Source organism: Callorhinchus milii, unplaced genomic scaffold, assembly GCF_018977255.1.
Source record: "Callorhinchus milii isolate IMCB2004 unplaced genomic scaffold, IMCB_Cmil_1.0 Scaffold15, whole genome shotgun sequence".
Classification (NCBI taxonomy): Eukaryota; Metazoa; Chordata; class Chondrichthyes; order Chimaeriformes; family Callorhinchidae; genus Callorhinchus; species Callorhinchus milii.
This window is the reverse complement of record NW_024704756.1, coordinates 9,436,499-9,450,263: the sequence shown is the minus strand read 5'-3', so window position 1 is coordinate 9,450,263 and position 13,765 is coordinate 9,436,499. Positions and strand designations below refer to the sequence as shown.

General features: G+C 37.3%; 1 protein-coding gene across 1 annotated transcript; it reads right to left on the bottom strand.

The window, feature by feature from the left end:
* Positions 1–7,415: 7,415 nt before the first annotated feature.
* LOC103179372 (5-hydroxytryptamine receptor 2A) lies at positions 7,416–13,028 on the bottom strand. The gene is given in 4 exon segments (XM_007894615.2): positions 7,416–8,236; positions 9,461–9,661; positions 12,639–12,948; positions 12,951–13,028. Coding segments are annotated over 4 exon segments (1,410 nt in total).
* Between the last annotated feature and the right edge of the window lie 737 nt (positions 13,029–13,765).

Sequence of the window (13,765 nt, the reverse complement as noted above, 5' to 3'; positions counted from 1 at the left end):
TTTATTAGTATTGAATCAATTCCAGATTAATCTCTGTCGAATTTAGTGAAAATCTGCGTCAATTTGGGTTAATCTGCACAATCAGATTTCACCTACCCAAACAGAATCAGATTAATCTGATGCTTGAGTAAAGGTGCTGACCGCATCACGTCCCAAGGATGCACACTTCACCTTACTGAGCCAGTCCAGAACCTTGGCATCTTGTTTGACCTTCTACTATCCTTTCCACCTCACATCCATGCCATGACCCTCTCTGCCTACTCTGACTTCCGCAACAACTCCGGTATGTTGACCCATCTAAATGGTTTGAATTGAGTTTACACACTTTACACATCAATGAAAAAAATTATAGAATACACTGGCATAAAATAAATGATTTTGTTGAACAATTAACTAATATCTACCTTTGTTGAGAAAACACACATTTATTATTCATTTGTTTTACATCAGAATTAGTTTATTATGTGCAATTCTTTACATTTACATCAATACATGCATATAAAACAAATATGGTTTAATAAATATGGAATTAATTACAAATAATAATAATAATCTTTGCATTTGGTACAGCGCCTTATGATGTAATTGAGATGTCTCAAAGCGTTTCACAGAGTGTCCTGTAAAATAGATTGTCTGTGTATTTTGTGGGTGAAACGCGCGCAGCAATGATCCACAAACAGTCATGGAGTGCGTGTCCAATTTTGTTTGAAGGATTGTTGGCCAGGACACTGAGAGAAACTCCCTTTTTTTTTCAGATGGGATTTTTAGCATCCACCTGAACAGGTAAACAAGTCCTCAGTTTAATGTTTCATCCGGAGGGCAGTACCTCTGACAACGCAATTAATCATTGGAGTATCAGGTTTTTTGACTATGTGACTCCAAATCCCGATATGGAGCTTCTACAAAATCCATGTTCACACAACTTTACTGTAACATATATAGATGAAGCACAGTTACTGGTTCAAGCAATATAATATCAACCAAATATCAACAGTTCTGATGCCAAAAGTAATAAAGGTAAATACTTCCTTTACATGTATGGCCGGTCATATTATTTAACCAGTAATGTATTGTCTGGCGTGCAAATTCAGCAAATTACCGATGTGCTTTCTTTCTGATTCTTTTTCTATTTCCCATGCTATGGTTAGCAAACTTTTTTTTAACTCATCTCAACTTCATTTAACACTGGTGCAGTGTGCCTCATTCAGAGTATTACAAACAGAACATCTTACACTATCAGAGAGACATGTTTTTTGGTACCAAAGGAGCATGCATCAATAGCATTCATCATATTGCTTGGAGACAAGATGGTGCAGATTGATGGTGGGCTTCCTTGCCACTCCAGAGACACGTTTGTACTAGTCAGCCATAGAATCATACAGATGTGAAGCTATAGCCAGGTCGGAACAAAGTTAAGCATTTACACAAGGAGTCTATTCCACAGTTTAATTTCCACCAAATCAATTAACTTTGTCATGGAAACAGGCAGTCGAAAGCAGCACAGGTTTCTTTTGTCAATGCCATTCCCTCGTCTGTACAGAAGCACTGACCTGGTCACTTTCACACAATTAGAACGAGATTTTCTCCTTCATTGCACAAATATCAAACTTATGACTAACCTGAATTAGAATTCATTGTCACAGCAATTGCTATGCCCTTGGTCTGCAATCCTCAATGCATGGTTTTAAGTGACTGTTTTTGTATTTGAAATAATTCTATCAGATCTTATATTGGCATTTTAAAAAATACATGCCAGACATCAAATCGCTTGTGATACAATGTGACCTTCCATACATGTAAAGGGAGTATTTACCGACAGGCACATACCTCACAGCAACAGATATGGGAAATGGTTGCATCCCATGTATTAGAAAAGCATGCTGTTGGAACCACCTTGAAAACAAAACAGAAATTTTCTAATAGAAAGTAAGCGTTCAAATAATGATATATATGTGAGTATTATTCTTTGTTTTACCTGTGAGAAATAATTGAGATAAAATGGTCCACAAGAGGGCAGCAACCATCATTATTATCACATAAAACCAAACAAATTACATCTTTGTAGGGTTGCAAATTCTCTTATTTATAACATTTGATTTTTAACGAAAATAATAAGCTGCACAGAGGCACAAGTAAAGTTATGAACATATACTTAATTTAGTTTACAGCATGCAAATGAGTGCCAGTCCTCAGTAATACGATGTTGAATGATGGGTGATTTAGACTCAATAAGATAGGAACAATGATTAGAGCTCTTCAGTGTTGAAGCGTGCAGAATTTATAGATGTGCATAAAATTCTAAACTGGATTAAATTAGATATGTCAAGGTGGCAGAAGCAGGTTCTTGGTTGCAATGAACAATTTCAGGGCAGACATCAAGTTTTTCTTTATTCACCGGGTAATTACAACAACAAGATTACATTTGTATAGCGCCTTTCACGTCGGGAGGACGTTCCAAGGCACTGGACAGAGTACAGCATTTCAGACCTGAGCTGGGGTTGGGGGGCGGAGGTGCGGGGAGGGCAGGAGGGAAGGGGGTGACCGATGGCAGGGTTGAAGAGGAGGGTCTTGAGGCGGGACTTGAAGGAGGCTAAGGTGGGGGCGAGGCGGAGTGACTGGGGGATGGAATTCCAAAGGTTGGGGGTAGAGTGGCTGAAGGCTCTCCCGCCAATGGTGGGCGGGTGGGTCGGGGGACATGGAGCAGGTCAGAGCCGGCTGAGCGGAGGGAACGGGTGGGTTGGTAGGGGGTTAGGAGGTCGCAGAGGTAGAGTGGGGCGAGGCCATGGAGAGCTTTGTATGTGAGGACCAGGATCTTGAACTGGATCCTCTGAAGGATAGGGAGCCAGTGGAGTTGGGCGAGAATGAGGGAGATGGGGTCACGGAGTTTGGTGCGGGAGAGGACACGGGCTGCAGAGTTCTGGATTATCTGCAGCCTGTGGAGGGAGGAGTTGGGAAGGCCGACAAGCACGGAGTTTGCATAGTTGAGCCTGGAGGTGATGAAGGCATGAACAAGAGTTTCAGCGGCCTGAGAGGTGAGTAGTGGCGGAGTCGGGCGATGTTACAGAGGTGAGGGAAGGCAGAGTGGGTCATGGCTTGAATGTAGGGAGAAAAGACAGTTGAGAGTCGAACAAGACACCTAGGTTCCTGACTGGCTTAACCACTAACAACTAGTTTGGGAGAGTGGTTGCTAAACTGGTTCAACTTGACATCATTCCTTTGTTTTCTTTTATCGATGTTCAGCTCTCTGAGGCACAGCTCCTCATCAATGGAGCTATAAAAATAAATGTTGTTGTTGTCATTATCTTTGTCCCAAGACTCCACAATATAACTGTCATTGTGCTGTTGTGACCAATGTATTTACCCAAATTCAACAACAAGAAGAAGATTACATTTGTATAGTGCCTTTCACGTCGGGAGGACGTCCCATTCAAAGAAGTAATTCCATTTTACAGTTTATTTCCATTTTACAGTTTGTAGCATTTTGGAAGTTCCATCATGGGAACTATTATGTGATTCCACATTACTGTAGCTTCTGGCGGTAATGTGTTTTGCTATCGGATTTACTTGCCTGTTTGATGCAATGTAGACAAATAACTATGACCAAAGAGTACAAGCAAAAATTCACAATAATACTCTAACCTTTGGGCATCATGCTATAAATATGGACCATTTTTAGGGAAACCAGAAATAATACTCAGTCTTCTAACAGTCATTATTGTATACATTACACAAATAAAATGAGGGCGTGAAATGATTTGAAGGTTGTGACTGTCATTGCCCTTCAGCTTGTACAAACAAATTAGTAGACATATATTAACTTATGCACACTTTCATGTCTGATAGTATGATGAAATAATGCTTACGTATATCATGAATGCCCCTGAGATTCAAATGTTAAGGCACATGACTGGCAAGGTTAACATAATGAAATGAAATAAGCGTACCTTATTGCATCTAATATTTTGGATCCATTATTTGTTTTGTACTTCGGATCCAATTTTACCTTGTATTTCTAAGTACTGACTTTATTTGCTTAGTTCAGTTTCTTGCGCTATACAAATGTAATTTTGTTGTTGTTGTTTAGTTTCGGGTGCAAATCCTTAACTGTCCAGCGCTGAAAGGCACTCTACAAATGTAATTTGTTGTTGGTGTTATCAGATGTCTTCTGAGGGTAAATTCAGTTGTTGGCTTTAATTTTATAGGCTCTTACAGTGGAAGAGTAAAATAAATTGATGTGGCCTTGCAGCAAAAGCAAACACATTAATCAATCTGAATTCCAAGACTAAAGTCGATCCATTGATATTGTACTCCTGCCATTTCTGGACCTAGGCATTTTTATACTTCCTTGGATAAAGATTTTTATCCTCTTTCCATTTTTAGAATGTGTCATTCATGGACTGCCATGAAACGGTGGCCTGCTGTCTAGCCAGGCGTAACGTTAGACAGTAAGCTTCCAATTGCTCATCAGTCTTTCGCAATCTAGAAATGACATTACAAAGCGCATTTCTATGTGTTTCAAACTTAATGTAACCCTAACATTTTTATTTATTTGCACCCATGAAGTCAATCATTTACTGTTTAGTAGACCTCCCATTTGAAGAAATAAAATTGCATTACACAGATCAGCCATGGCATTGATCCCAAAGGTAAGCATGAAATTACGCTATTATTCCTGGTATTTTTTAGTATAAAGTATCTCTTCTGGTTTTAAGACATGTTCTCCCTGGTGACATAGAAGTGTCTCCAATTTGTGAGAGTTTCTAACAAGAATCATTAATAAGGCATCTGTGAAGGGACTTCTTCCCATAACTGGAAGTACATAACACACATCCTTCTGATCAAAGGAAACTTTGGTCCCAAAGTAGATCAGGTCAGGGTGTAATTCTTGTGAGTTGGAATAACATACTTCTGGTATTAAAAAAGAATCTGTTTAGAAATTATTGTATATTAGACCCAAATACAGTGGATTTGCTTGGCTTTCTTTGTCATCGTGCTGTGTCATAAATGTAGTTTAACATCTATATTGCACTATATAAATTATAATTCATTGCATAGTTAAAATAATATAAAAGATTCCCAACAACAAACCTTGACTGCAACCCAATCAAATAATAATAATGTAATTTGAACTTGACAAGAAACAAAGTGCATCTGAGTTTTCACCTTAAACATTATTTTACCGATTATGATCTTCACATTCTGTTACAGACATAAAAATCAGAAGTGAGATTCAAAATTGGGCCTTTATCATGGAAGCCTATTTATTCATAAATTCAGTGCAAGTCGCTAGCGCATGTACGATTTTGGCATTTGGGCACCATCCCTTTAAGAACTGTAGAGGAATTCACAGAACAAAAAAAAAGCTTCAAAACTATGAATAAACATGAAGATAACTCTGTAACAGTGCTCAAATTTGTCACCAGAAATGTACAAATCACTGGATTCTTTAAGGTTGCACAAAAAGAGAGGTCTATATTCCGAGGGTTAAACTGGTCTTAGTTTTCAAAGCAATTTTGGAACCTTCATTGCTGGTACGCATTATACATACAGCTAAATACCTGATATAATCATACATGAATAGGTTGAGTCACATTTGCCATCTCTTCACTGCAATATGTTACTGCTTTTGTGGTTTTTAAGCCATTTTAAATTAACTAACTCCAATTTGTGCCATTTTAAGGATCCTGTACTGCTTATTGAAACAAGATGGGATGTTCTGCCGTGGAAGGGACAATGCTAATTTTCAGCTGATTTGTTGTGCAATTCACCACTGGGTAGGATGTAATGAGTGATTCTTGGTCACTTCTTACAACTTATAATTCCAATGATCTGGGAGCGGTTCTTAATTTTTTTGTGTGGAGATTATAAATTCATAATCAACATAAAAAAAAACCAAAAGCCTTTCCTTATTTATGTTATATCGAACATGGGACAAGTGATCAACATTTCAAACTAAGTCTTAGCAGTTGTTCTAATGTTGTGTTGCATATAATTAAATTGGGGTGGGCCAATGTGATTGCACCATAATAGAGTTGTGGTAAATTGAATTTTAAATGGGTCAACATGGGGCCCACTTTTGAAGATATAATATGTTATCCAATTCTGGCAGGCTTCATCTGTCTGACACAATCTTGAACATGACTAAACATGAAGAGTTGTGACAGCAGCCAACAGCTGATGTGATCTTTGCCATTCAGTGCAGAAACTGCATGAGTGACACTTTCTGAATACCATAACGTAGGTGCTTGGTGATTGGCAATGCAGCACAAACCTTAGTTTTCAGAAAGAGTCACACTGCTGTCAGTCGATGTAGGATTGGTACAGTTCAGATCCCTGGCAGAAGTCAGTAAATCCCTGTTTTGTATAAAAAAAATTGCAAAGCCAGAAAATATGAATGTGAGCTGTGAAAAGCAAGTTAGAGTAAAGATAGAACTGTGAGCAATTAATGTATGAAGCTAAATGGTTAGTGGATGCATAGCACATGAGTTCATAGAGGTCAATCACATCATAAGAGGCTGCAGGCAGGGTTTGAAAAGTAAATGGTTGCAGGAACATTGGGTCTGGCGGGAGCATTCAGTTCAGGTTGTATTTTGGAATTGGAAATGAAAGAATTTTGTAAAGAGAAAATTAAGACAGGATGTTGCAGCATATCAATCTGTAATGCTTTGGGGATAATAATTTAATATATTTTTCATTTAATAACATTCAATTCAGGCTGATGCACATTTTAATGTTTGACATTTGTAATCTGGAGTGATGAATGGTGTAATTCAATGAAAAGCATTACGTTACATTTATTCTTAAAAGCTAATTTGAAACACAGCATTAAAACACCTGGTAACAGCTTCACTGCACGCCATAATAATTAGAAACAGGTTTAAGTGCATATCGTCTTGCTGGAAGCAAAAACGATAGATAAAGGTGTTGTATTGTTTGTAATGGTAATTATACGTTGAATGAAAATATGAAGATATTCAAAGTTGCCATACAAAAAGTGGGGGCTTCCGATTAAAACTGCTCTGTACACAGTCAAACACCAGAGGTGGCAAAACCTCATCCAATTTTATAAGGTTGTACATTTGTGACTATTCAGATATATGTTTATCACAAAGGTTGTGGCATCCCATATCTGCTGGCTGCTTTGGTACCAGGATTAGATATTTATCTTTACGTAGCAATGCAATTAATACCATCCAGTCATTTCTGACTAGCAAACCATGACAGAAAAACAGGGAGGCATTTGGAATTCAAAGAAGGTATGGAAGGTAGCACCGTATGAAGCCTTCATCCTTACAATAACATGTAATATTGGGCAGTCACAGGTATTTTTGCTGGACATTAAATATTTTCTGACCAATTCATACATTCATCACAATGGTTTGAATGAGACCTTCGCAGGCACATTAGACCTCAAATTACACACAGCTGACCTTTTCACTGACAATCGTACAATTCTTTACACAAAACTTTGTGGTTCCTTGTTCTGCATGTAATTTTTCTTTGGGGACCCTTAAATTGTTACTCGCTGTCTTATTTCCATTGTGTGTACTAGTCATTTGAAAAGTTTTCTCATAAAACGCTGAGGTAGCAGAAATGATTGTAAACTGACCTTTTGTTCTACCAACACCATACAGACAGCAGATGTAGTGAGAAAAGGCTCGACGGTAGCTTCCATTGAACAATGTGTATACCAGTGGATTGACACCAGATGATGTATAGCCAATCCAGACAAACACATTGAGCAGTTCTCCAATGAGCTCTTCATTGGAAGAACCCTTGCAGACAACAGACATCACATTAGTGATGAAAAACGGACACCACATCACTACAAACAAAAAGAAGACGATCCCAAGAACCTTAGAAGCCCTTTGTTCATTGTTGATAGACTGCACAGTCCCTTTTCGAAAAAGTGGAGCTTCTTTGTTCAAAGGTATGTTGGAGTTTAATTCAACGATTTCTGTTCTTTGTATTACTGATGAATTTTCTGTTTGTTTTTCTTTTTTAAAAAGGTGCAAGTTTGCCCGCTTTTCTTTTTCTTCCCCTAGGAACACACTAACCTGTTTCTGAAGTGCCTGCACAGTCAAACAGTAAGTGAAGACCATTATAATCAGCGGGATGAAGAATGCCACAAATGACCCCACCAGAACAAAGCTCTCTTCATTGAGAACACAGCTGTCATCAATGAAAACCCTGGACTCATCTTGAAGGCCAATAACAGGGATTGGCATTGAAATACCTGAAATAATTCAAAAGATGAAATTACAAAAAACAGCAATCAAATGTTACTTAAATTAGGCAATAGCAAGAAAAAGGGGCAGTTGAAAAACTTCAAAGAAAGGCCAAGAATTGCCATTTGGACATTTTGACTTGCTCCACATTTCTGCTCCTGAAGATTTTTTCCGTATCGCAAAACCATTTCTTTGAGAACCATTCTTCCATTTATAATTAAATTCTTTGAACCTTCACCCACATTAATTCTGAAAACCACCTTTTCAAATTCCTTTATGCTCTTCAGTGTTTAGTGAGAAGGCTGCAAATGTGCAAAAGAGAATGACACAAAGTCTGGTTCATTCTTAAAATGCAGTCTGAAGGAATGAATGAGAATGTTTCCGATTGATAAAGGTACTTGGAGAATAGGTTGTGGCAGAGCATGTCAAGTAGAGTACATAGAAGCCCAGAATTTCTTGACTTAAACTTCTTTACAATGGCTGGGTGGCTTTCTTAGAGGTTTAATAGAATATGGTAATCTTCACAGGAAAGCGTCATATCAGGAAAACTCAATAAGATATCGAATGGAAATGAAATATAGCAACATCTTTAAAACATTGATGAAAAAAGTTTCTGTCAAAAATAAGATTGTGGAAAATCGTGTTCTAGCATTTCTGTAGATGTAGCATTTATCTTTAATTAAGTATTGCTTTCTGCTACTTTTATAGTATATTCATTGCTCTCTCAAAGTCTACAGTTGGGAATTGTATGTGGGAATTGTATACTGAGGTAATTTTACTCAGAATATTTGCCTATTTATAGACCAAGAATCAATTTGGACTTTTGTTGTCTGAATGACTCAGTGTGGTAGTGCGTAATGCATTTAGCTCCCAGAAAGGATTTTCATAATTTAGGGAACGAGGAATGGGGAAATTTGAAAATATACAAAATAAAAATATGTAAGCAGGAATCAAAAGGGAAAATTGGGAACAAATTTCCAAGTGGCATTAAGTTACAATGTTCAAATGTCTGATGAAATAATTATTTTGGGGTAATATAAAAAGGGACCTAACACAAAGCGCGAGGTCAGCAGGTTGCTAAAGTCTGGGCAGCAATAATAACTTTTGATATATCAGTGAAGTTCTCATAAAACTTAAATGTACGCGTAAGTTTATTTTTGTGTAGAATAAGATTACAGTTAGATACAGTCTAAGGAAGCCAAAGGAAACCACGAAGAAAAACAAATGTTTACCTATTGAAATGGTCCAGACAGCAGTTATTTTTAAAATGGCTTTGGTTCGTGAGTTGAAGCGGCTGTGTTCAATTGGATTCCGTATTCCAACATAACGATCCAAAGATATTGCACATAGATGCATAATTGAGGCAGTGGAAAAGAGAACATCCAAGTAAATCCAGATGGGACACAGCTCTGTGGGGAAGGGCCAGCTATAGTCTGAAACACAAACCGTGAAAATGGTAAATGCACCAAACCCTCTATTTTCTCCCTCAGCCATCAGCACATTGCATACAGCTGAGAGGACAGTTTGATGAACTGCTCTCAGGGTGTGATTTTCTTTTCCCCTGTGAGGATCAGATAGTTTTTGGTTTCCATTCCATACCTTCTCTGCGGTCAAGAATTCAGGACTGTGAAAAACTGAACCCAGTTGTATTTTTTCTAATTGCTATTTCTTGAGCTTTTAAATTGGAAGCCAAATGCAAGCACTGAATTGGGGAACATAAATGGCTATAACACAACACAGTTTTGCACTCTATCTTCAGTTGCATCAAGACACCAGAAAACTGAAGACAGAGCCTTTATTTGGAATGAAAAACATAATTGTAAATTTTGTTTTACTGCTTGTTCTTAGTTTTTTTTAGTGTTGGAGTCTCACCAGCATGATCTATCCTATATTACAAGACTCCCTAATGACTTTTTCCCACAAAAAACCCTAATAATGGATGCAGAACAAGAGATTGTGAGCCTATTTCAAACATTAACGATAAGAGATAATTGAAATTCACTGGTAAAATTGGGAGTAACATGGTAACAAGGCAACATTTAGGATTAGACGACAATTCATTAAAATACACATTATTCATTTACGGCCTTAAAATTTCCCTTTCACAATCCCGAATTTCTTGTCCTGCTGCCTTTCCATGACTTGACTCAAAAGACGGTACGTTGTTACAATCGTTTGGCAAAAAGCTAGTTATACAATAAAAGTAAGCACAAGCTACTTCAAATCCAACAGAAAAGCTTGTGCTAGATCTTGTTTACTTCCAGCTGCATCCACTTTGCTTGAAACCGTTGGTGTATGATTTATCAAACTTGCAGATATTATTTTGGCAATCACTCTATTGCCCCTAGCATTCTGCTTGATTGAATGCAAACCCAATTAACAGCTGGGATCTGCTGAACATCAACTAATCATCAAAAGTAAAGCATTTACATAAATCAAAAAAACTAATCAAACAATTCATACCAGCACTCAAAATGTAAGTTAACACACAGTGTGAGGCCAAAAAAAAAGTTGTTTTAGTCGTGCAGTTCAATCATGCCTGAAACATTTTTATTGGGACTTTCCAGCAAACCGCAAACTCCTGCTCTTTGATAATGATGACAACCCCCAAATGAGCCATTCTGACCCCATTCCTGTGCCTCTCTGAATGTTACTTGCATCCCCTATTAAACCTCCTGACAGCTCTATTAATAGATCCAGACCTCAATCTTTTAATAATTTCTCAAAGTCGAGATGGTCGCATGGTGATTATTGTTGCGTGGTTTGACAGTGAATCATGGCAGCTTTGTTCCAAAACAATTGACATAAAAACAGACTACAATTTCAAATTACCGACCACTCTCCGTGTAAGACTGGTTCATATTTGAGCTCTGGGTGTGCAGTAAATCGACAAGTTAATTGCTTGGATCATTTTCCTCTTGGGACAGTCACCCGTAAATAAGAACATGTGGATATCCTCTCCCTGGCATCAGTGACCTGACTGTGGGAATTACTACTCTGGGAAAAAACACAGATGGGAAACTCATTTAAGCAGTAAATGCACGTTTAGAGCACAACGAACAACATATTTTCTTCCAATAGTGTTGGAAAACAAAGCTAGAGCCCTGACCTGCTGATATAGGACCTGCAGGAGGTTCTAAGACGAGTGGGACCGTTTTAAATGCATGAAACCTACACTGTAGATTTCCCCTAAATCTCATTACCGATTTGCTTTTAAAACTGGACTAGATTTAAATGAGGGTTTTCACGCCAAAATTGTCGTTGGCAATTTTTTAAATGTAAATTGAATCTAAAATATAATTCTTAAACAATGTCCTGCCATGACTATTGTAGTCACCATCACTGGAAAACAATAATTCCTTTTAAAACATTATTTTAAATTCAGTGTTAAACTTGGCTGCCCTTGTTTCAGGCCTCATTTATAATTCAGGAAATGGTTAAGGAAAGATTCATTTTTAAAGCAGTGTAACCTTGTGACCTTTCATTTACAATTTCACCAACTGGATCAAAACCTTATTAGAATATGTAGAATTCTTAATCAGAAGCTTGCTAGAATATCTTTCGAATTGCCAATCTTTGTACTCAATCAATTTACTTCTGGCCTTGAAAGTCACAAAAGGGATAACATAAAATTATTATTAATTATTCATTGTCATTCTTAATTCATACTCTGCAACCTATGCCATTTTTAGCCTGGCACAAAAATATACAGTGATAATAGATGTGTTGGTGGGACTTTATTGGATTTGACATGATAAAAGCAGTGTGAAATATAGAAGCAATCTAATAACCAGTTCTTCTGAACAAATGATTTGATTTTAACAAGCTTGCATGAGTTTTACCAAGTGCATCCATAATTCTGCAGCCAACCTCATAAGTTGAGAATGAATGTTTTCACACTGCTAGGCAGCAGACAGCATTTCTCTTTCAGCAATGGTTTTACAACGTTAATTCAAATCTGAACTGGTTTCATATGTATTCTCCATCTCTATAGACTTATACACTTAATACATTTGCTGTCCAGTTTTAAAATCACGTCAGACATATACATCTAAAGAGGATTTTAGTGTTATAATTCAATTCTAGTATCAGATAATTTTTATTGTTTGAACTTCACTCACAGCCTCAATCATTTTTAATTGGTACCTCATATCCTCATCCACTGTCATTATTGTTCTTTTTTAAATAATATAACAATACAAACTAAGAAACAACACTTAGCAGTTTAATGAATCACTCGGGTCCTCACAGGTTTGAGGTATGTCCAAACTGCTGGAAAAAGAGACATTAATTCCTTCCTGATCTAAATCTATTTGTTTATTGTTCACTGATCACTGCTGTTTAAATAAATTCTAAGAAATTGCATCAGCAATATTGTCAGAAGGTTCACCAGGACTAAAGAGAACTTACCATAGAGGATTGTGATCAAGGAGATTGGCATGACTAAAATTCCCACCAGCATATCAGCAACAGCCAAAGACATGAGGAAATAGTTTGTTGCATTCTGCAATTTCTTCTCCAGGGAAACTGCCATAATTACTAGTATATTACCCCCAATAGTCAATACAATGATGATGACAATCAGCAAGGCTGGCCAATTCTTTCTCGAGATGGATGTTCGTGAGATGTCATCCACGTCTGACGTATTAAGTGCTTCTTCTGTTGCCAAACTCTGATTCAGAGCACAAGAGATGTTAATGTGTCTGGCCATCTGGAAGCCGCTTGCAAACTAAAATCCGGGGTCACAGAAACTGTAGTGAAGCAAACAAATATTCCAGTGCCACTTGGAATGCTTGTCATTTGGTGTCCTTTTAAATAAAATCAGAACGCTTTTTGTCCTTTACTTTCTCAAAGGTTCTCTTGTAAAGGACACGCCTACCAAAACGAGTTCCAAGGCAGACAAAAATAAATCATCCATTATTCAATTGAGGAGTCAAGAAGTTGAAGCCATCAAGCATTTTCTGAACACTACCAGAGGAAGAAGATATGAGGCACAGGCAATGGCAGAGATCTCATGGATCACTTTGAGGTTACCTGAACTTTCAACGTGTTATTCTCTTTTCCAAAAAGTTTTACAAAAACAGCCAGAGTGTCACGAATATTGTACCAAGCTTCTGAAATTAACCATTTCCTTTGTTCTCTTTTTCAATTTCTTTCTCAGAAGATGAGAATTTGATGCACCATTTCAAGGGCCCATTTCATCAGAACCATTTCAGTGAGATCCAATCAAGTCGATGTCCTGTTGCAATTGTACAAGCTTAATCCTGAAAATAATCACAATTGCAAGATTTTTATACCACTGTTCTCACTTGTTGCTTATAAATATTAATTTCATTAAAACACTGCATTTCTGCATTCTTTCAATATTTAATGAATAGAGTTTCCCATGCTTGGAAAGAGACCAGAAAACATTTGCTTCCTATGTCAAGTGTCACTCATACACAGATATTCATTACAATTCTGCAGTCCAGATTGGCAAGAGCAAATAATTGATGTTTTATTATCGTCGCATTGTAGAGATTTATTGAAGCAATAAT